At 34.0% G+C, this 25,655-nt stretch overlaps 1 protein-coding gene across 3 annotated transcripts in view; it reads right to left on the reverse strand.

The window, feature by feature from the left end:
* The window catches only part of LOC120253579 (lysine-specific demethylase JMJ25-like), a 33,675-nt gene extending 15,657 nt beyond the window's left edge, over positions 1-18,018 (reverse strand). For all 3 annotated transcript variants that reach the window (XM_039261907.1, XM_039261903.1, XM_039261896.1), the window contains exons 1-5: positions 17,883-18,018; positions 15,898-16,028; positions 15,193-15,292; positions 14,971-15,103; positions 14,806-14,869 (exon numbers count right to left, since the gene is read on the reverse strand). In XM_039261907.1, coding sequence (XP_039117841.1) covers positions 14,806-14,869; positions 14,971-15,103; positions 15,193-15,292; positions 15,898-16,028; positions 17,883-17,954 — 500 coding nt within the window. In that variant the 5' untranslated portion in view covers positions 17,955-18,018. The remainder of the gene's footprint in view (positions 1-14,805; positions 14,870-14,970; positions 15,104-15,192; positions 15,293-15,897; positions 16,029-17,882) is intronic.
* Between the last annotated feature and the right edge of the window lie 7,637 nt (positions 18,019-25,655).

The raw sequence follows: 25,655 nt of genomic DNA on the forward strand, positions 1-25,655 counted from the left end.
TTGTTAGGGTAAATTTTTAAATTTAATGAAAGGCAAAGAAGGTTTAACTACGACCGTCCGAAACCCTCCAAAATCTCACTTTTATTGGCCCCCTGATTTAGGGTGCCAAGGAGAGCGAGGGAATCTCTAAAACATTTTACAACTTTGAAAAAAAGATTACAATGCCCTCAATTTTATTTTAATTAACTACATAACCTTGTTTTATAGTAAGCACTTAATTGGTAAATCAAATTTTTATATATCCTTTACTTTTCTTTCCCTTCTCTAACCAAACAAGTTTTATCAAATAGTTCTCTTTTTCCTTTCCCTTATTAAAATTTGAATATCCAAACAAAGGTTTAACCCTTCCTTTCTTCTCCCTTATTTCCGTTCCTTTTCCCTCATTTCCCTTCCCTTACTTTTCCCTCAATTTTTGGATCCAAACACTATGTTAGGGTGTTAGGGTTTAGGGTTTGTCTTTCAAGTTAAAAGCACCTCAAACCCTAGGTTTTCTAAGAAGAAGAACAAGGGTTTGTTAAAGAAGGGTTTGTACCCTAGGCATACTCATCCATATCCCCAACCTATTGTTAAAAAACTCAATACCACTTTGACACTATTAAGTCAAGAATGAAGTCACCATACCCATCAGTAATATACAAATATATGTAATTCCACAGTTGCAACATGAGCAACCCTTATTCAGCATGTGCTTTCCTTGGAAGCCCAAGGATGCCAACCATACCTACCTGAATACCTTCTCGTGGGAAAAATACAAAGGGTGCTTTTACACTATACCCACATGGAGACCTTAAAAAATAATAAGGTATAATCAATTTTCCTTTGGTGATATCCATGCCTCCTCATAGTTTTTGCAAAATGGTGAAACTACAGTCTTGGTGACTATTTCTGACCGCAAAGAAACTTTTTTTAATTTGCAAAATTTTCTGTTATTATCTTCATTTTCAAATCCTGATGGTAAGATCATATGAACTTCATCCAGTTCTCGATTGAGAAATGCAATTTTTACATCCATCTAATGTAATCCCCAATCAAGATTGACGGCAAATACAACAAGACTCTTATAGTATTCATCTTCACTACTAAAGGAAATGTCTCTATGTAGTCTACTCCAAATGTTTGGGTGAATGCCTTTGCAACCAAGCAAGCTTTTCATCTTTCTATTGAGCTATCTGATTTGCATTTTATGGTTAATACTGATTTGCATCCCACAGTTTCTTCTCCTTCCGTAACTAGACTATCTCCCAAGTCTCATTTTGATCTAAGCCTGCCATCTACTCAAAGACTGCATTCTTCTGCTCAGTGCTTAGGATGGCACTTCCTGAATACTTCACAGAACTTCAGTTGCATCAACTATTCCTATCAAAGTCTGAAATGTCAACAATAAATGGCCAAAAAACAGGTATTTACACCAGGATGTTGAGTACAAGTCCTTACAACTTTCATTTGGGCTATTGGAACATGAAAATCATCAAATTTTCTTTTTCCTCTCTCTCAGTAGATTTCCGGGTTCTCAATTGTGAATCCCTCCTTAACCCTTAAGACATCTCTGTATTGTTTATATAGGTGAAAGAGTGGTAGCGGCAGTTTTCATTTCAAGTGGAAAAGATAGAGAGGGCTTGTGGGAAGAGAAATACAAGGGATCCAAATGCCGCTCTTCATCAAGATTCACCACCTAAAGTTTGGTATTGGGATAAACTGATAAAATTCAACAAAAGTAGCATCAAGAGTGACAAAATATCATTTTGTTGGTTGACAATAACATTTGCATCCTTTTTATTAGGAGAATAGTCAATAAAGATGCATTTAATAACCATAGAATCTAATTTTCCTGGGCTGGTTGAAGGTTGTAGGCAAAAGAGGCACAGCCAAAAACTTTGGGTGACAAGGAAGAGAACAACCATGCATGGGGATAATGTCGAAGTCACTCAAAGGAGTTTGCAAGTTAAGAGCCTAGGAAGAACACTGATCAAGTAAGATACAGTGAAAATTGCTGTAAAACCCACTCTTAGAATACAATTTACCCCACTGCCACTCAAGTACATCCAACCCATGCTTTCAAAGACTTGGGGTGACCTTGGCAACTATGCAAATCTTCTCTTCAATACCTGCCTTATCTCCACCATTGGTTATCCTATGCCTTCCTAACGCAGCATAATGGCTAAAAATCTTAGGATTTAAAATTTAAATATTCATACTAGTTTTTGTTTAGTATTTTGTAATTATCTTAGATTTATTAATTAATTATCCAGCAATTTGTAAGTATTTTAGTTTTATTTACTATTTTGTCCTTAGTTTAGATCTATAAATATTGTTTTAGGGTTTTGTGGAAGGGGATTGATGAATTGAAATTGATTTTCTTGTTTGCTCTTATTTGAGTGTGAGTTCTTGGATTAAAACTGCGTCAGGTGGTATCAGAGCGAGGATGTCAATTGGTGGCGACGGTGATGGTCTTCGTGACGTTGATCAGGAGCTTAGAGCCCCTCTAGGGGACGAAGCGTTGCAACGATTAGAGCGAGCAACGGATGGATCTCAGATTCCGGCGTTTTGATGAGCGCTTTGAAGAAATTGTAGATCGTTTGGATGTTCTACAAATGGATGCACACAAGACACGGAATGATAATAGAAGGCCAAGGGTGGAGTTGGCTCATGGTGTTCCCATTGACAGACGTCATCCTGTCCCTATTCATAAACAATATGTCTATGATGAAGATTCAGAGGAAGAAGACAATTTTGAACCAAATTGGTTCGGGCGTCATCAACCATATGAAGACCAAAGGGCGAGAAATAATTATGGCCATGTTAAAATGGATGGTGGAGATTTCCGATTAAGGGTGGATATCCCGTCTTTCAACGAAAGCTTAGCCATAGAAGAATTTTTGGATTGGATTGCAGAAATTGACAGATTCTTTGACTATATGGAGACACCTTCAGAGAAACGGGTTAGATTGGTAGCATGCTGTTTGAAAGGGGGAGCATCTGCATGATAAGAACGGATTCAATTCAGGAGAGAAAGAGAAGATAAAGGTCCTATACGAACTTGGTACAAGATGAAGTATTTATTGAAGGAGTTTCTACCCCCAGATTTTGAGCAGTTTCAGCAATACCAACGTTGTCAACAAGGCAATCGATCTGTCCATGATACACTGCAGAATTTATGAGACTGACTGAGAGAAACAACCTCCCTGAGTCAGAAGGGCAGCAGGTTGCGAGATATTTCGAGGGTTTGAGGCCAGCACTCAGAGACAGAACCAGTGTACAAGTTATCCGAACCTTATCTGAGGCGAAGAATATGGCCCTAAAAGCAGAGTTAATGCAACAAGAGTGGAGTTGGAGGAACCGTGAAGATTATAAAGCCATAGAGTCCACAGAAGAGATTGAAGATCGTAGCAATAAAAACAACAATCAATATAGACGAAACAAAGTAGTAGAGACGGTAGATAAAGAAGGGAAGAATAAAGACGTAAGAAGAACAAAAAACCCATATGTCAAACATACTGTAGGGAAGTGTTTCAAATGTAATCAACCTGTCCCTTGAGGAAGATTGTAAACATTGTTAAGAAGAATGAAAAGATTATTTGTGAGCCTGATAGTGATAATAAAGAAGAATATGAAGCAGAAGAAAGGCAAGCTTATCTTTTAAGGCAGATAATGTTAGTTGATTAAAAATAAGGTGTTCAATACTATTATTGATGATGGAAATTGTGAAAAGATAATTAGGGAAGCTTTTAAAACTGAGGGAAAAAATGAAAAAGTTGATTTGAAAGTGTTGATGAAAGAAAGAAGACTAACAAAACCAACGAGAAGGATTTCTTGGAGCATCTCAAAGAATGTAAGCTAAGGATGTGGTTATTTTCAAAGAGGATGAAAACAAAAGCTACTAAATGGGAAGTTTCAAGAATAAGAAATTTAAATTTTAAAATGGTGATGGTTTGCTGAAACATTCAATTATAAGCTTAGTTGCCCTAATTAAAACTCGAGGTCAAGTTCCTCCCGAGTGGGGGTGAATGACACAACATAGTGGCTAAAGATTTTAGGATTTAAAACTTAAATATTCATACTAGTTTTTGTTTAGTATTTTGTAATTATCTTAGATTTATTAGTTAGTTTATTATCCAGCAATTTGTAAGTATTTTAGTTTTATTTACTATTTTGTCCTTAGTTTAGATCTATAAATATTGTTTTAGGGTTTTGTGGAAGGAAATCGATGAATTGAAATTGATTTTCTTGTTTGCTCTTATTTGAGTGTGAGTTCTTGGATTAGAACTGCGTATCCGCTGCGTCACTTCCCCATGCGCATGCCATTCCTTCACAGCCTCTTGATTTCAAAAGCAACACCAACACTACTCTCTTCGCTACTAATATTTGTAGCTAGAGTTGTTGAGGAGGCTTAGTTCCCTTGCAAGGTTCAGTTCTTGCTGTATTATTCATCAGGCTGTGATGATTTTCCCTTCATAAGCTTTGATTGGCCAGGTCTGGAAGTAGATGGTTGAAGAACATCATTGGCTCCATCTTCACTTCTCTAGGTAGCCTACTAAGCTTGCCTACTAAATGCATGAGGCTATTTTCAAAACATGTTCAAGCATTGATATGATCCTTGAAATGGATAATTTTAATGGATGTTTGTTTAAGATTTTCTCAAATAATTTGGAGATATATTGAATGTTATGCAATTAGGGATGGTTGTGACAACCATGTCAAGGAGTAAGAGTGAGTTTTATCATGCCTTCTAGCAATTATTACCTTTGTGAATTTGTTTCAATATCTTAGTTAGATCTTTGGTAGTCAAATTTGTTGCCTTAATTTAAGATTGGAACTCTTAAATGTGAACTAATAGCTTTGGAGATGTGATTTTAATTTATTTCACTAAGGTTTTCTTTTGTGAGCTTTGCACTGCCCTATTAAATCTGGAGGTCGCCTCTAATGGATAGCAGTGTGGCACCATCTTAGCATGATCATCATTCATAAGAAAGTACTTCTGTTAGATCAATAATAATATATATTTAAAGTATGAAGGTATTAGTGTCCTTTGGGTTAAGTTTAGAAAACCCTAATCCTCCTTTTATTTGAAAAAAGTGGTGCCTCAATAGTAATTTTAGGTGAGACAATTCTTCTGGTTTGAAAATTACATCATTTCCTTCAATAAGTTGTTTACTTGTTTTGGATTGCATTACCATAGTATCAAGAGCCATGTTGTGAAGAAGGAAAAGAGGCATTCATTGTGGCACTGTAGCAGCAACATCACTATTTGGCACTGTAGCAGATTTGTTTTTGCTAGAGTTTCATGAGGAAATTAAAGCAATTAATGTTCGTTTAAATAGTTCCAACTACAGATATTGGTCTTATGTGGTGACAATTTTCTAGAAGGAAATATATGAATTATATTGATGGATCTCCAGTTATGCCTATTCTTGATATGAAACATGATAATTCTGCAAAAGCTATGTCCGATCACAAACAACACTTACAAGATTGGTATATGACAAAAAGAAAAATCATCACATGGATCAACAATGCTATCACCCAGGGTATTGGATTTCAATTATTAAAATTTTCTGCTAAAACTGCATGGGATTTTCTAGTAAATTTATATATGCATTATAATTATGATAAAAAAATATCAATTACAATTACAAATACAAGCTGTTTGCCAAGGTGTCTTTTCTATTCAAGATTTTTATACCAAGTTACATATGTTGTGGGATCAATTAGAACTTTTGGAGCAAATTGAATTGCAAGCAAACCCGGCTTTTATCAACTATTGAGAAAAACAACATTGACTCAATTATTGACAGTGTGCAAAAGAGGATTGTAAATCTGTTAGGTATTCTTTCTCACATCACATGCCCTTGCCTATTATCACTGCAGGTATGAGTAAATTAATAGCAGAAAAGACCCATTTTGACTCTCTCTCTCTCCTCTCTGATATTAGACAATATCAAATTTCTTCGATTGCTATCGCTAATACAAGCTTCATTCAACTCACAACATAACCTATGTCTAATATCACTTCAAATAGTGTAGCTATTGCCATGAGAAGGGCATTGGAAGAACTCTTGTCCACAACTTACATAGTATGGTTGTACTCGAAGCCGTGGTCAGACCCAAGGGTGTGGACATGTTCCGCATCAGTCTTACTCAGTCTATTCTTGGGCAACCACAACAACGCAATGGGCATGGATAAAAATTTTCTGTTAATGTCTTTGTCTGATATATATTCTGGTCAACACATCTTTTTTACATATTGGAGTATACGAAAAGACTCATTTTGACTCTATATCTCCATCTCTAGTGTTAGACAATCTCAAAATTCTTCCATTACGATCGCTAATACAAGCTTTATTCAACTCACAACAAAACTTATGTCTGATATCACTTCAGATGATGTAGTTATTGCCATGAAAAGGGCACTAGAAGAACTTTTGTCAACAACTTAAATACTATGGTTGTACTCTAGGTCATGGTCGAGCTCAAAGGCGTGGATATGTTCTGCATCAATCTTACTCACAGTCTATTCTAAAGCAACAATAATGACACTGTGGATATGGACAGATTTTTTGTAAATGTCTTGTCTAATATATCTGCTGATCAACGCATACCTTATTTACTCGATGAGCTATATGAACAAGAATTCCAAACATTTTTGTCAAATCAACTTAAATAATTTTGTTTGTCTAAAGGTTTGCAATCTTCCTACTCCTCACAAACTTAACCCAAAGACATTAATACCCTTATACTTCAAACAATATTATTACTCTAACAACTGCTTTCATGAATATATCGTTTTCTGCTAATACCATAACAAAGGAACTACTTGCTTAGGTGGAGGTGTGCTATAGATAGCTAGCTCACTCAATCTGTAGGATGATAAGTAACTGAAAAAATATATAATCTAAGCATGCTTGCTTGTAAAGTTAAGGAAATCACTAAGGGAATTTCCTCCTCTTACTCTTAAATTCTAAGTGGCTTTTTGACTATAAATATGCAAGAAGCTAGAAAATTGTTGCATTGCCATATCGAGGGAAAAACATCCTGAGTTCTTACTCTACAGAATACAAATTAGAGATGGAGCATAATCTAGCAAAAATGAATTAGGATTTATCTTCTAATCAGGGGATGTTCATTTGGGGAAAAGCGGTGGGGAAGTCAATGAAATGGACTGGCTTCTCCCACTTTTCAATTGCCCTGAAGTGAGGGAAGTGCCACTTCCCCACTTCCCGCACTTCAGCAATGTTTGAAATTTGAACTAAATCCACTTCAGCATTTTTTCAACGAAATGAGGGAAATAAAACTATATATAAACCGACTTTCCCTTGCTTCCCCCCACTTCAGGATTGAACTATTGGAAGTCATATTAACTTCCAACCACTTCAAGATAATGTCACTTCCCCTCACTCCATTTTAGACCATTTTCCCCTACATGAACACCCCCTAATAGAAAAAATGAAGTAAGGTTAAGAACTAGCTTAGGGTTTGGATTTGAAGATTATACATGACTAAAGTCAAACAAACAAACAAACAATTCTTTTTTTCTTACAATGGTTGAAAGTGAGCCATTTGCCACATAAATTAAACATTTCAACAAATGGAGTGTAAGATGAGAAAAACATTGGATTCCCTACAATATTGCCCATCACCTCTCGATAATCCAACATATAAAGGCCGCAAATTAGACATTTAAGGCATGAAAGTATGCAATTTTTTGTGCTATCCTGTAGTTTGGGGTAACATGACAGGAGTTTAGATTGCTTGCTTTGGATTGGCTGGGTAAAGTTTGTACCAGTTTGATAAGTGCTTGAGTATAAGTATTATTAAGTATATTTTTCTTACATTGAGCATCTCTTTTATCAGGCTTTATGGATCATTCGCGTGTATTTGTGTTTTTTTGTGCATTTAGGGTTATGGAGACAAGTTTGGAAGAAAGAAAGCAAAGATAGATGATGACAGGACTTTGGAGGAATCTCTTGTACCGAACAAGGATCAAGGCACAAGTTGTGATCACAGGCATGTGGGTGTGTGCAAACCTCCAAAAATGGGCAAGTGAATTTACAAATTGGAGGGGCACAAAGGCAGTCACACACATATACTCCAACGTGTGTAATATTGTCAAGAGCTTTGTCAATGTATTTGAAAGTGAAGATGATTTCGGGAATACTGTAGCAAATTGCTGTGCAGTTACTGTCCACATCGCACAGAAAATGAAGAGCCTGGAAATTTACACGCCTGTGTGGAATTTCCACAGGCGTGTGAAATCCCGATTTCAGCCCTTTAAATACTGCTTCGAAGTATCGTTTTGTTGTCACAAAAATGCTATGTTATTTGTTGTCACACATAATCTTCTACTGATTCTACATTCTGATCGGATGAGACAAGCTTCAAATTTTGCACTTTTCTTTCTTCCACCATTTGTGCCTACCATTTGTGGCTTCTTTTTCTTGTGTTTTTGTAGTTTATTTTTTCTTTTAATAAGCATGCATTCTGAAGGTGGAGTGATCGCCAAACACTCCATACATTTGGTGAAAGGCTTCAAAGCGTGGAAGAAGGCGGAACCAACCATAAGTTAAGTATCTACCGCCAAACGCCCGGGAAGAGCAAAGGAAATAGTGCGAGATTAGGATTCCAAGAATCGTAATGGCCAAAGAAAATCAAAGAGAAAATGGAGAAAGGTCTTGTTTGGATTGGCTTTTAAAAAAGTGTTTTTTTCAGTTTGGTAGGACTTCTGAAAAATTACTTATCAGAGTAAGTTAAGTGCTTCTCTATATTTTGTGTTTAGATATGTTAATGCAGAAGTACTTTTATATTTGTGAAGTTGTTTGGATATACATTCGTAAAAGGACTTTTTCAATAACAAAATACTAAAATAGTATTCATTGAATTATAATAATATCACAATTATTATGCATTTATCACATGGGGGCGAGGACGGGAGCAGATGAGAGGAGAGGTTTTCAAATCTTAGAGGCAGAGAAGATTGAATAGGAATGCAAAAAAAAAAAAAAAACTTGGAGAAAAACCTTAAAAACCTAGGTCATTTCTTTATTTCATAAAGGCTAATAAGTAATTGTGTAACCCAAACTACTTCTTGAGAAACTCTTTATTTCATATGAGCATTTTTATAGTTGTTAAATAGTGAAAATGTAAATCCTAAATTAAGAATATATTAAAAAATAAAAAAGCAAATGTACAAACCTGCCATGTCACTATTGGTTGGCCTTGGTGGGCTCCCTCACGTGTGGCCCACCAAGGCACAATGCACGCCTAAGGGCATTTTTAGTGGTCAAACTCTCCATGAGTTTAATGCTCATATCACCTTATCAATCAATTAAACTCTCTCCCATAATGGTTATACCATAATATAAGACCCACAATCATTTAATTCATCATTTTAACTATTTGCATTATACATTTCATTATAGATATAATTATTTAACAAAAACATTTCATTATTTAATTAAAATAATTAGCTAATATATTCAAATAAACTTTATATTTTAAAAATAGATTATTAAAATATTATAAAAATTATTTGAATTTTGAGGATGTGAAGATGGGGGTGTATTTTTATCTATGATAGATTGGAAGATGGAAAGAGAATGGAGAAATAAAGAGAGGAATGTGAATTTTTTGTTGAGAATGTGTGTGGATTTATAGAGATTCAAAAATAAAAAAATAGTACTCCCTCCGTTCCTTTTTATCTGTCACAAATCCATATTCCTTTTTATCTGTCATTTTCTAACATCAAGAAGCATTTATTTTTTATTTTTCTAAAATTATCCTTAACACTTTATTCAATTATTTTCTTGGAATTAAATACGAGAGAAATGTAAATATATAAATTATGGTAAATTTTGGAAAAATAACTAATTTTTTTATAAAATTTTGTAAAACTAAATTTCCTTGGTATATGAGATTTAATTAACCACGATAAATAAAAAAGAACGGGGAAGTATATAAATTAACCATTGTGCAACAGTTCATTCATTTTTTAAATTAAATGTGGGTCCCACCCAGATGTGATTCTTTTTATTTAATTTAATGGGGAATTCTTATCGCTCAACGAGAGCTCAGTGCTTTGAGCTCTTATCATTGAGTGCTTAGTGCTTTGAGCTTTTTAATAAAAGTTAATCGTTAGACTATCATAGAGTTTGATGTCCATGCCACCTCATCAATCCATTAAACTCTTACCCATTAAACTATATCCCATAATAATATTACTACAAAATGAGACCCACAATCAACCCATTAAACTCATACGTATTAAACTATCTCCCATACTATAATTATTTAATAAATCTTAAATATTATTAATAAAATATTTAAATTACATATTTTAAAAAATATATATTACAAAATAAATATTTAAAATAATTAAAATATATAAATAATAATAACTTATTCTATTATTTTGAAAAAATAATTAATTTGTGATGGTAAAAATCAAAATTTTAAAAATTGAATTTAAAAAATTTATTTAAAAGAGTGAGTCCCATCACTTTTTAATTAAAAAAATAAAAAAAAATGAGATAGGACCCACCCATTGAGCGTTTGGTGATGGTTTAATGCATCATACTCAATAAACTCTCAAGAATGTCATTAAACTATTCTAAAGTTTGACGCACATGCCACCTCATCAACCCATTAAACTCATACCAATTAAACTATCTCTCATAATAGTTATACTATAATATGAGACTTACAATCATTTCATTTATCTTTTTAACTATTTATATTATATATTTCATTAAATATATTTATTTAATAAAATTTTAAATATTATTAATAAAATAATTAAATAATATATTAAAAAAATATATATTTCAAAATAAATATTTAAAATAATATAAATGGTATAATTCCCTAAACAGTCCCCCTACTTTTCCAAACATATTACTTGTAACATTTTGGTCCCTTTACAAACTAATTTAGCCATGTCAATCTCTCTAAACCCTAAACTCTAACCTTAAACCACTAAAAAAGGGAACTGACATGGCTCCTTTAAACATAGTAGAGGGACTACAAGGTTACAATTTAAAGTGAGGGGCTAAAAGAGTAAGTTTGGAAAAATAAAATAAAATAAATTATTATATTATTTTGAAAAAATTAATTAATTTATGGAAAACTTGGTTGATTTGAACATTTGCATAAAAGCGGCGGAAATTTTATAAGTTAGGATAATTTTGTAAATTTTGAGGATATTAAAAATTTTGCATATTTGGTGGAAAGAAAGAATATGAAAAATTTTGAAAATTATTTGAAAAATTCAGTATGAGAAGATGGAGCATTTTTGTCCATAATAGAGTAGAAAATTCAAAGATGAGGAAATGGAGGAGGTAAGTTTTGTTTGAGAATGTGGATGTATATATAAAGATAAAAAGTTATAAAATTAAAAAAAAAACTCTAACCGTTGGATGATGCAACGATTAACATTTGATTTTTTTTAATAAAAAATCTTTATTTAAAAAGTGGATCCCACTACATTTGGATTAAAAAAAATTAAAATGGTGTGAGACCCACCCATTAACCAGTTGGTGGCCACTGAGCGTTCAGTGGCCAAATGCCCTTATCAAAAGCCCGAGCGTTCAATGGTCAGATGCCCTTGTCAAAAGCCCTCAATAGCCATTGAGCACTCAAAAGGTGGGTCCACTTTTATTTTTAAATCCAAAAAATATTTTTTTAAAATATTCAAATAATTAAAAAGGGACCAACATGTTTTTGAAAACTTAAATATTGCATAAATGCAACCGTTACTTTCTTTTTAATTTTTTAAAAATTTTAAATTTTATCTCTATAAATATACCAACATTCTCAAACAAAACTCACATTCTTCTTCACTTTCTGATCTTTAAATTTTCAACTTTATTAAACAAAATTTGCATTCTTCTCCACTTTCTCATCTTTAAATTTTCAACTTTATTAAGGATAAAAATACTCCTACATCTTCCCATCAACAAATTAAATATTTTTTTAAAAAATATTGTATTTTATTATTATTCATATATTTTCATTATTTTAAATATTTATCTTTTGATATATTTATTATTATTATTATTATTATTATAAATGGATAAAAAAATGAATGAAATGATTGTGGTTCCCATATTATGGTATAACTACTCCCTCCGTTCCTTTTTATCTATCGTGGTTAACCGAATTTCACATACCAAAAAACTTAGTTATTTCACAAAATTTTATAAAAAAATTAGTTATCTTTACAAAATTACCCCTAATTTATATCTTCAAATTTCTCAATCATATTTAATTCCAACAAGAGAGTTGAATAGAGTGTTAAAGGTAATTTTGAAAAAAAAATAATAAATGCTTTTTGATGTTAGAAAATGACAGATAAGTGGAACATGGACAGATAAAAAGGAACGGAGGAACTATTATGGGAGAGTTTAATGGGCAGGAATTTAAAAGATAAATGAGGTAACATGGGCATCAAACTCTAGGATAGTATAACGATTAAAGATGGCAGCACAGAATACTGGTGGGCCAGCACAAGGCACTATGCCATAAGCCTTGTGGACCCATGTCGTGCCGTTACAGCGCAGCTCATGACGTGGCCCGTGTTTGCCTACTGGGCACTCTCCCCTAAAGCAACACCAACCCGAGGTGGGGCATGCTAAATACGACTTACAATCCAGCTTTATGCTTGAGTAAATGGTATTCCTCCAGGTTTGACATCCTCCACGGGAGCTTGAAATGCTTAGTTAGGGTCACTCTGTTTTCCCCGTTTCTAATTGGCTGATTTCCCATCAATTTTAAAGCAATGTGACCCTTATACCATATAGTTTCCGCTACCGATCACACCACTTTCTTCACCTTCATGTTGTCCTAGAAATCAAATAAACAATTTTGTTAAGTGCATTAAGAAACAAGGGTGGACCTTGACCTTTGAAAGACTAGATATGGCACATGAAAGGGTGAGAAGAAGGGAATCAGTGTTTTTCACAATGTCACATGCCTAAGAATCTTTCCTTGGCAAACTTCAGCAAATGCTTCATGCAAGCAGGGAAATGGTTTGGTTCCAAGTAGACAACCACAAACCTCATCTAATTCTTTGTTTAAACCTTGAAGAAAATCAAAGGCTTGATCTTTCTCAAGCATCTTCTCGTATTTCATCTCATCTTTCAGGCAATTTCAATTTATGTCATAGAACACGTTCATTGCCAGCCACATATCCATGAAACAATTGAAGTATTCAGTTATAGAAGAGGAACCTTGCCTCAGGTTTTTCAGCTCAGATCTCAAAACACAGCAAGGTATTCTGTAGATCAGAATATACTTGTTAAACCATATCCCAAATTTCCATTGGTCTTGTAAAGTAGGCAGGTGCAACCAATCTTGGGTTCTATAGAATTCACCAACCACGCCATGTCCATGGAATTCTTGGACTCCAATTTCGAATAACTAGCATTTGATGTTGATGATGTTGTTCTTGCACCAGTGAGGTATCAAACTCTCCCTTTGCCTTGAATGATGAGCATAACGGATTGTGACCAATACCCAAAATTGGTGTCATTGTGTTTATGTTGAGTAATTTTCAGAGAATGATTTTCACAGTTTCACTCACTAGATTTGACAAAAAGGAGGCAATTTACAGTGACGAAAGGAATTGTTAATTAGACAAGTTAGAGGAAACTTCTGGTGATGCCAGTTGAAAGGATCGTTCAAGCCTCTTTCAGCCATGAAACAAAGGAAAAGAACCAGAGAACTCTAAGCTAATTAATCTTAAAAAGATGAGTATTTAGTAACCAGCTTTTCCTCTAAAGCATTACACAAGAACTAGCGTTGCCAACAAAAGATGAGTCCAACCAAAATTATTGTCATGGCTAGCATGCTCTCGACTAAAGCATACAGTTTTTAAAAGTAGCATGCAGATTCATATATGTAAAGAACAGCACCAAAGCATATGCAATATCAAAGCATATACAGTTCTAATTTTAAAATAGGAAAAACTGATCATAAATATGGAAAAAAATTACATACTCAAAAATATTTACTAACTTTAGAAATTAAGAATAGTAGGGAAAATAAAGGAAAATGATTATTTACTATAATGACAATCAAAATCATGATCAGCATGCTCGTAAGGAGATATAGTTTTCCATGGAAAATGGACTTTTCAAATTCTAATAAACTCAAACAAAAGACATCCATATTAGTATGTCAGCCACCTAAATAAATTAATACCAAACATTAAGTCATTAATGATAAAGGATATGAACAAAAAGTAAATAATAGGTAACTACAAAAAAGAAAGAGATATATAGCATTCTTTCATGTCTGATTAAATATTCAGGTAACAAATTGTATATATTGACTGCCTCTCCTAATATGTGGTCTACACTCCATACATGGATAGAATGGAGGATATGCAATATAGTGTGGTGACTAGTAATCCAAGGTTGCATTGCAGATATGAGAGTTGACTTATATAATAAATATAGTAATCTAATGTGCATTGCAGAATTCTACCATCATCCAATATTTGTTTTATAATTGCTAATCACCATCCCATTTGACCTTTTGGAATGCATGAGCAGCTGAAAAAGAGGGAAAAAAGACGTACTGGCAAATGCTTTTTTTATATGAGAAAATATCTATGCATAAGAAAACATGGAATGATGCAAACAAGGAAAAATAAAATACAACATGATAAAGCAACTTAATTAGGAAACTACCAATAAAACACTGGAGCACTTAAATTTCATAGTTCCTTCTCAAAGGATAAATAACTACCAAAGCCTTGCTCCAAGCAAAATTTAGATGGAGATCATAACAAGCATTGAGCTATAGTGAATTTACCAATATATGCGCTCCTCCTTGTCAAGTTTAGTCCTCACGACATCCACTTGTGATGCCTCAATGCCTAAGGAGGCAATATCCATTACTTAGAAAGAGTCATATTTTCTTCCATCAGGTATAGACAAATTTAGGTTGCAAATGAGTGGGGTATACATATCAGATTACCTTGTGTCATGGCTTCCAATATTACTTCTGACCTATGTTCATCATCAATTTGCCTGAGGACTGGCAGCAATCTATAAAGCAAGTACAGAAGATGTTGCAGTCTGACGTGATCATCTGCTTCTTGTCTGTTGATCTACAAGATTTATAGTATGACTGACATTCATATCTTTCTAAAACTCAAACAAATAAAAAAAATCATGATTTCAAAAAAACAGAATGTACCTTCAAGTTTACAGATGCACGTAAGCATGCTTTGCAATTACAATTACCACGGCAAACAGGACATGCAGCTTGAACATCCTCCCGTGTTTGCTCAGGATACCTATTCATGTTTGTGTTAAGGAATAGTACACCATAGACAAAACAGTTACTCCTAACAAAATAAGGAATTATATGGTTCATAATTGAAGCATAGCTTACCTATAATTTGTGTTGATGCAATCCAAATAAACAAACTATTGAAAGAAAAGGATCTAGATCTCAGAACCAAAAGAATAGTCTCTCTAAAATACAACTGCGGCACAATTCTCTCTGGATAAGAGAAGGCTTAGGATTTTATAAACTTAATCGAAATTATATATTTAGCATATACTCTAAACATATATTATTACTTTTAATAATTTGTAAGACTCATGCAAAACATGATAAGAAATGTGAAAATTCATTAACGCACATATCTATTATAAAATATATAAGCACCGCAAAAAAAATATTACAATCTTGTAAAAAATTTAAAAATAAAAAAATAAAAAATAAAAAGTGGAGAAGTTCCATACCAAAACAAAATTCCATCCAACACTTGCACGATATAGTTATGGCAATAAAAAAATTGAGAAGGTAGAATGTCAAGATGCTAAAACAAGACAACCGACATAATAAATAAATGCAGTGAATATATAAAATCAAAATCTGTAATGTTACCATTACCATTTAGCAATGCAATTGTAGCAGTATCGCTTCCTTTCACAACTAGAGCAAATTACAACATTCTGTTCAAAACTATGGAAGCATTGGTGACAGGCAAACCGCATTTTCTCTGCATCCCTACTGCTTTCATCCTAGAAGTTAACCCATGTTGGAAATAAGACATATCAACATCACAGTCGTCAGCAAAGATGCCACCAACAAATCATAACAAACATGTTATCATGTCAACCAAATTAATACTGAAATAAACAGTTACTGCAATATCAAGGAGAAATTGTTTACTAATATGAAGGGCAGAGGTACACTTCAAAGGATATAGTTGGATAAGTGAACCTTAACAAGCTTAAAATGAAACAATAATCATCAATGTGAAGGAAAGAGGTATGCTTTAAAGCACAAAATTGGACAAGTAAACTGGAAAGACTTGAAAGAAAACAATATTTCAGATGTAGACAGATTGCTCACATTATTAATTATTTAATATTGAATATATAACAATAGAACAGAAGAAAATTTGCCTAAAATTTTCTATAATGTACAGCAATTAGAATTCAACTTCAGATAATGATTAATAAAATAATAATAATAACAATAATAATAATAAATGAACATAGTGAAACGATAAACCTGTTCCCCAGCAACATTTAAACAATATACATCAGACAGCAAAAGAATAGAGTTCTTGTAACATGTGATTTTTCCTAAGAAAAAACCAGAAAGATCAGAGACATATTACCTACGCAAAATGTTAGAAAAATTCCACTTTGAAATGGGTAGAAAGAGCAAATAATGCCACCATACTAAAATTTGCTTTACAACTGGATTAGAAGCAGAGGCTGTGAACAATTATTTATCCTAGAGTACCATAATAGAAGAAAAAAAAATTTTAAATTACAAATTATTGAGGCTTTAGAGCCAATTAATGTTCCTAACAAATGAAAAAAAATCTCTCTTAGAGCAGACATTAGCTCTTTAAATGAGAGTTAATGAGTGGTGAAAACAATTTCCAGAGTTAGAACTATGCTGCTGATTTAGATCATCTTTGGCATGCTATATTTGGCATGGTGCCATGTTGATTAATGGAACAACAGTATAATAAAGTGGCATTACTTCTAAAAGTCGAGCTAAACAATGCTGTTTGAATGTATTTCCTTAACTCTTTGGTGCACAGGCCCCACATATGAAGCCCACTAAATTGTTGCTACTGTTGATGCAGTTTGGACAGGGAAGTTTCAGATAGAACCTAGTAAACCTCCAGTTGTAAGCCCTGTATTTAATCAACGGCAATCGCAACCGCCCTAATTTGCAATTCTTTTTAAAGCTTTTTGAATCAGAAATGACAAAAAATATGAGGATTGTTTCTAAACAACATATAGACAACCAAAAATTGGAGTAGGTAACAATGGTGCTCATATTTTCCATATATGTGAAGTGTCACTTAGTGTGCAACACATGGCCTTATCCCAAACCAAACAGCCATAGAAATACAACCGAGTTTAGAGGAGAAAATAAAACCACGGCATACAAAAAAAGGCACAAAACTAAGAATCTAAAGTTGTCTGATTTATCCTATTCCCATTGCGGACATAAATTTGGACTAAATCATGTCCTTCTTGCCACAACAACAACCATTCCAAATCAATTTTTCATCACATAACATAGCAGACCTACACTCTCAATATATTTACTGTTTTACATTTTTCAATCTTCCTGGAGATCTATCATACTTCATCAATTGTTGGTGGTGCCACATTCATTACGATATTGGTTCATTCTTATATCTACCATAAGGTTAAAACCTTATCAATAACTAGTGTTAGCCAAAAAAATTTCTGTAATCTCTGATCCCCGGTGAGAAAAACAAGCTAAAAAATCACAGTTTTCTGGTTTACAAGCCAAAGTAGGGGTAACAGCATCACAGTCCCAAGAAGAATTCAATGAATTAAAGAATGAAGAATGTATATGGATGAGGGGAAAAAACATACCATTAATCCAGAATTCGCCTTGCTTCTCTTCCGTTTCCCAGAATTTGTCGTTCTCATTGCTAGAATTCCCATTCCCCTCCGCAAAATTTTGCTCCCCCTTATCAGGACCCAACTCCCAGCTTACCAAAATCCTTCCTTCTCTTGCTACAACTTCCACCAGAACTCCTAATCCTCCTCTTCAAATTACTAAAATCCAACTCGCGTTTCCCAAGACCCTCACCCAAATTCCACTTCCGATCACCACAATCCTTCGACGCCCCATTCAGGTCATTCAGATCCCTCATCTTCCTACCCGAATCCTTCAATCTCACCCCCGCCCTATGCTCCCTCAAACCCCGATCCACGAGAAACTCACTCTCGGTCACCTCCACAACCTCATCATCACCCTCCTCCACCACCTCCTCCTCCTCCTTCAAACCCCGGTGAAAACCAGCAACAGCCGCGGCTGCCGATCGCGTGAACGGGCGGCGGCGAGGCGGCTTCTCCTTCTCCTTCTGCTCGATGTCATGCATCCGGCGAAAGCTCCCGCCAGGGACCGCCATCGCTGAGCACCTCCCCTCCTTGTTCTCCATCCGCGAGCACCGCGACGAAGAGGGGAATTTCGAAGAGGAAGAGAAACGAGAGCACGAATCGAAGAAGAAGAAGGAGAGAATTTAATTCCCATTTACGGGTCAAAGCGGCAAGGTATGACACGTGGCGCGTTACGCGGGGGTTTTGTGTGGGACCCACTGGTGGCGCCCTCAAAAACAGTTGGGATTGGTTGGGTTCAGGGTGATCAGTTGACTTGGGCGTTGACTCCAGGTGAGTCTGTTGGATACGCAAAATTTTGAGGGACAGAATAGGACAACTTCTATTATTATGCGTTTAATTTACAAATTGAACGGGAGTACAACACAAACTACCTACGGTTCAAAAATTCTTGTGTAGTACAAAACAACTTATGACAAAATTGTCCTTATTAAAAATTAAAAATTACATACTAATTAAGAAGTGATAACATGATTTATTTTGTTTTATTTATGGGAAAATTACTGTTACCCCTCAAGAATTTCAAAACTTCCCAAACAACCCCTGTGAGTTTTGAATACCTCAGACAACCCTTCCTTCATTGTTTAACTTCCTTTTTACCCCTGCATTATGAAATTCCATCATTGCCCTTAAACTTTTTTGCATACATCTTTTCATTTTTTTTCCATTTTTTTTTTGCATGTACTCATTTCTTAAACAGAGAGTTCATTTGTTAAACAGAGAACTCATTTCTTAAACAGAAAGCTCATTTCTTTTAAATAAAAACCTCATTTCTTAAATAGAAAACTCATTTTTTAAACAGAAACCTCATTTTGTTAAACAGAAAACTCATTTTTTTAAACAGAAACATTGATATTTAAACAGAAAAACTAATATTTACGTGACAAATTAATCCTTGGTATAAAAACCAATTAATCTTGACCACTCGTACATATTTAAATAGAAACAACGATATTTAAGCACTTTTTTAAACGTAAACGCAATATATTAAACAGAAACATCGATAGTTAAACAAAGACAACCAAGCATAGAGATGATTGTTCTTTATTATATGGAGATAACGATATTTACATTAAAAATTTAATAAGTTTGTGGAAAAGAATTTAAAGTTAGCATGATTACATTATAACTACAAACAAAAGAATTTAGGTTAGCATGAAGAGTAATACATGTACTTATTTCTTAAATAGAGAACTCATTTGTTAAACAGAGAGTTCATTTCTTAAACAGAGAGCTCATTTCTTTAAACAGAAACCTAACAGAAACCTAACAGAAATCTCATTTCTTAAACAGAAAACTCATTTCTTAAACAGAAATCTCATTTTTTTTTAAACAGAAAACTCATTTTTTAAACAGAAACATTTATATTTAAACAGAAAAACCAATATTTACATGACAAATTAATCATGGGTATAAAAACCAATTAATTTTGGCCACTAGTACATATTTAAATAGAACAACAATATTTAAGCACTTTTTTAAATATAAACACAATACATTAAACGGAAATATCGATAATTAAACAAAGACAAACAAGCATAAAGATGGTTGTTCTTTATTATACGGAGATAACGATATTTACATTAAAAATTTAATAAGTTTGTGGGAAAAAATTTAGGTTAGCATGATTACATTATAACTACAAACAAAAGAATTTAGGTTAGCATGAAGAGTAATGCATGTACTCATTTCTTAAACAGAGAACTCATTTTTTAAACAGAGCTCATTTCTTTAAACAGAAACCTCATTTCTTTAACAGAAATCTAACAGAAACCTCATTTCTTAAACAGAAAACTCATTTCTTAAACAAAAACCTCATTTTTTTAAACAACAAACTCATTTTTTAAACAAAAACATTGATATTTAAACAGAAAAACCAATATTTACGTGACAAATTAATCTTGGGTATAAAAACCAATTAATCTTGACCACTCGTACATATTTAAATAGAAACAACGATATTTAAGCACTTTTTTAAACGTAAACGCAATATATTAAACAGAAATATCTATAGTTAAACAAAGACAAACAAGCATAAAGATGGTCGTTCTTTATTATATGAAGATAACGATATTTACATTAAAAATTTAACAAGTTTGTGAGAAAAAAATTTAGGTTAACATGATTACATTATAAGAGTAATGCATGTACTCATTTCTTAAACAGAAAAACTTATTTTTTAAACAGAACCTTATATTTTAAATAGTAACCTCATATTTTAAACAGAAGCCTCATGTTTTAAATAAAAACTCATTGCACCTAAGGGCATTATAGTTAATTCCTGTCACACTTGCCACAACTTCCCACGCAAGGGACAATTTCGACCAAAAAAATCCAAATTAACTCTATCAATCACTGTTAGATGCTTGAGGGGTTTAAAAAATCATTGTATTCAAAAGGAAGGGGTTTTTATGAATATTCAAATTTAGGGGGAGAATATGTGCATATTGCAAACTTTGGGGGTGTTTTTAGCAATTTCCACTTTATTTATTTATTTATCTTTTTAAAATTTAGTTGTTTATTTATTTATCTATTTATTTATCTATTTAAAATTTTATTTATTTATTTATATATCTATTTATTTATATTTTAGGATTTAGATATTAATGAAAGTTTGTTTGTTGTGGATTAAATGTTTTTAAAATTATGTTAATTTTTTTACCTTGTTGGTCGTTGTAAAATTTGATAAGATTTTCATAAAATATTATGGTATGTTTTTTATTATAAAATAAATATAGAATAATAAAAAGGTATTATCGTAATTTACTATTTTGTGTTCTGTACTATTCAAAGAAAATCAAACATACAACAGCACAAGCACTTGTGTTGTACTTTAACTATTTGTACTGTACTGCTTGTGCTGTTCTCTTTAACGAATCAAACGGACCCAAAAATTTTTTTGGCAGTTTGAACTAATATTTTAAAGGTTTAATACCCTATTTAGTCCCTGTATTATGGTCAATCCGCCCATTTAGTCCCCCTATTATAATTTGTCCCCTATAAGTCCCTCTATTTTAACATTTGAGCAATGTAGATCCCTCCGTCAAACAACCGTCCGTTTGGCCGTCTGAACTGCTGACGTGGCGACATTAAATTTTGAAAAAGTAATAAACAAATCTTCGGTGCTGACGTAGACGAGATTAATATCCCATTAACCTATAACTAACAGGTCCGGATCCGATTTGGATCCGGACCCGATACCTAAAATTAAGGGCATGTTGCCCTATTTCCTTTTCTTCATCCCCCCCGATAGCCGCCTCCCTCCCGGAGACCTTCGTGTATAGGGTTCCTAGAGCTTGCCCAAGCATCATCATCCGATGGCAACCTACCCACTACCACAAGCCATAGTCGTATGCCAAGCTCAAATCCCCTCTCATCTCATTAATGCCCAAGCTCGACAATTGCTAATGTATATACGTCCTCGTTCTGGTGATGGTGGTGCTTCAACGGAATGATTTTTTGTTTGATTGAGAAATACACAAACCTGGCTGTGCATGTTGTAATTTGTAAACAACTATTTAATGGCGGTATTTGTATTTCTGGAAAGACAATTTGCATTAATACAGTTGCTAATTTGATCATGTAATAAATCCCTGATACTTTGATAGCACAAAACATACAAAAGTTTTTGAATTTTATAAGGTTTAGTACATATAATTTGATGGCACAAAACTTACAAAAGATGTTTGCAAATTTCATTGATGACACAGAACATACAAAAGCTGTGTGCATATAATTCGATGGCACAAAACATACAAAAGATGTTTGCAAATTTCATTGATGGCACAGAACATACAAACTGTGTGCATATATAATTGGATGGCACAAAACAAACAAAAGATGTTTGCAAATTTCATTGATGGCACAGAACATACAAACTGTGTGCATATATAATTGGATGGCACAAAACAAACAAAAGATGTTTGCAAATTTCATTGATGGCACAGAACATACAAACTGTGTGCATATATAATTGGATGACACAAAACAAACAAAAGATGTTTGCAAATTTCATTGATAGCACAGAACATACAAAAGCTGTGTGCAATTTTTATCCCTCACACTTTAAAAGGTTTAGTACATAATTAAGATTTACTATCCAAAAATACACAAAAGAAAACCATATTGAATAGGTTTGTGTGCATAATTAACCTATTCTATCCATAAACATCCATAACAGGCTTGAGAATTTTTTTTCCAACTTCTCCAGCTGCCTTTAGGAAGCTTCAGGTTGTTCTGCATCTTCTCTAGCTACTTTCAGCAAGGTTCAAGCTTCATAGTCTTCTCCAACTGATGCATTTGTTGTACTCTATTGTGTTAAGATTTCTGGGGCTTCATCGGTTGCTGAACTGGGTTGTTGGGACATCGATAGCCTGTTTCTGTCTTATCTCCACAAAAGTCCTACTCTTTCTTGCCTAGACATTAAACCACAACCCAAAACAATGTCAACCATCAGTTTATAGCTACATACACATAAAAATAGTAATAAATTATGTATATATATATCTACCATCAATTCTTCTCTAGTGGTGAAGGAAGAGAACATTTGGTTTTCCCTTCCAACTATGACTCCACCAGTGTGAGCACCCTACACATGAAGACATAAAGTGCAATATACAAATCAATATGATTTTGTGTTGACTTATTAGAAGCACAAAAAATTAAATTAAGTATTAAAACTCACCCTTAGAACCCTTACTGGCAGCTTCTTCTTGCCCTTTTCTGCTGCTCTTCTCTGCTGACTTGTTTGTTCTGATTGACCAGTAACAGCACTGGTAATCTACAAATTCACAATAAAATTAAGAAACATGTGACACTGACACTAAAAAAATAATAAGACTCACAACTACCTTGGCTCTCTGTGGACAACTCCTCTTATTATAGCCTTCCTTTTTGCACAGTTTGCATTGGAAAACCATACTTGTCCTGGATAATCTTGTGCTGCTATTTTTTTTACCTTCAAGTGGCTCCCATCTCCTTTTTTTCGTTGGTCTTCCAGGCATTCTCTTAGCAATAGGAGGAAGTAAGGGCCCTACTTCACTTGTTGGCTAGAATGGCTTGCCTTTAACTAGGTTCACAACAAATTGGTAGGCCCTCAAGTATAAATCTTTTCTGTACCATTCAGAGACATAGTCCATTATGTCTGCACCATTGCAAGGCAATGGCAGCTATTTCATGTTGGCATGGAATTCCTGACTTGTTCCATTTTCCACATGTGCAATTTTGATCTGATAAGATGACAACATATACTTCCCTGACATGCAAAAATAGGTTGTCCCAATACACCTCATGACTTGAAGCCCCATTCCACTCTACATGCCACTTTGTACTATTTTTCCTTTCCTTTTCAATTTTGGAAACTATATTTGGCCCATAGTCACATGTCCATTTTCTAATGTAATCCCTTTTAACAACTATCCTTGTCATGACATATTGTCTAATGTCTTCTAACATAGTAATAATGGATTTACTCCTAGACTCTAGAACAACCCCATTAAATGTTTCACACATATTGTTATCTACAACATCACATTTAACAATATCATTAAAGTGAGCTTGACCCAAACTTGTAATTGGACAATTCTCTTGCAATTCTTTAACAACACTTTCTCCTCCATCTAACTTAGCCATAACTTCAAGTTGCCTTTTCATTTTTGGCTGGCTGGTGGACATCGCAACTCTCCAAAATTGGCACTGAAGCTCCTTCCCATGATGCTTTTTACCCCACCTTGCATAAATGTGTCTTGCACACATCCTGTGTTCAATGAAGGGTAGAAGCTCATTGACTGCATGTATTAATCCCTGTAAAAAAAATGCAACAAGTCATATATTCAAATTAAAATATAGCAGGTCATATATTCAAATTAAAATGCAACATCTGTAAGGAAAAATTATTGACATGTATTATTACCTTCTGCATGTCGCTTACAATTGCCCACCCTAGGCCATCTCCAATGCACAAATCAGACTTCAAATGCTCAATAAACCATGTCCAGGACTCTGACTGTCTCCTTCTTCACAACTGCTCATGCTATTGGGAACATTTGGTTGTTCCCATCCCTTACAATAGCTACCAATAACTGGCCCTTCAACAGGCCCTTCAGAAAACATCCATCAAGCCCTATCAGTCTCCTACATCCTGCTGAAAACCCTTCCTTTGGAGTTGACAGACATATGTATATTTTTTTGGAAAGTAGGCATCTCATTAGGGCTTTTCCTTTCAGAGATAACTTCTACAGAAGTCCCTGGGTTTGTTTCCTTTAACTCCAATACATAGTTGTTTAGCAACTTGAATTATTCTCTGAACTGTTCTTCAACTTTCTTCAGGACTAAAGCCTTAGCATTCCTACAAACCTTGTTTGTGATGAAAACACCTAATTCCTTCCTCACCATTGCCCTCAAATGCCTTGGTCTAATAAATGTCATGGAAGTTATTATATCTCCAAATTTTCTAGCAATGACAGGGGTTGTAACTCTTCTGTTCTTAATGTGTCCAAGCAAGCAAGAGTGCTCTGACATATAGTTTTTCACTGTAAACATTTTTCTAGCATTGCACCAAGAGCAAAGAATCAACCATTTACAATCTTTTGCAAAACAGACAACTCTAACCCTCTTAGCATCATTTTTCATGTACTTGAACTGAAAACATTTCCTAGTTGAGAATTCAACTAACTCCCTCTTAAATGACTTCAGATATTTAAATCTTAAATCCAAAGAAAAATCCTCTAGACCTGAGTTAGGGTCATAAGTTTTCCTACTTGAACTGCGCCTCCTTGCATCATCAACATCTGACTCCTCACTTGTCTGAATATAGCTACCAGGATCTGATGAGGAAATATAGCCACTTTCATACCCTGTAACTTTCCCAATATCACTACCAGCTGCCACTTGGTTTTTTGCATGCATACAGTCAGTTTAGTTGGTTTCTCTCCCATCACCACCTACATCTTCATCATTCTCTTCATCAGTATCTTCATCTTCATCTCCCTGACTAGCATCATCTACCAAGTAAACCTTAAGTTGGACAAATTCTCTAATTTTAGCCCTGGTCTCCTCTCTCTTTGCATCAAGATCAGAATTATCATCTACAAATGTCACATCAGCCAACCTCTCCTCATCATCATTATCTGACTCACTCCCATTGCTATTATTATTGTTCTCATCATCAACAACAATACTGTCCTTGTTTTGCATCTCATGTGTTCTGTTGGAACCCTGAAATAATCCTTCTGGTAGACTATTCCC

The sequence above is a fragment of the Dioscorea cayenensis genome, chromosome 3, assembly GCF_009730915.1.
Source record: "Dioscorea cayenensis subsp. rotundata cultivar TDr96_F1 chromosome 3, TDr96_F1_v2_PseudoChromosome.rev07_lg8_w22 25.fasta, whole genome shotgun sequence".
Taxonomy (NCBI): Eukaryota; Viridiplantae; Streptophyta; class Magnoliopsida; order Dioscoreales; family Dioscoreaceae; genus Dioscorea; species Dioscorea cayenensis.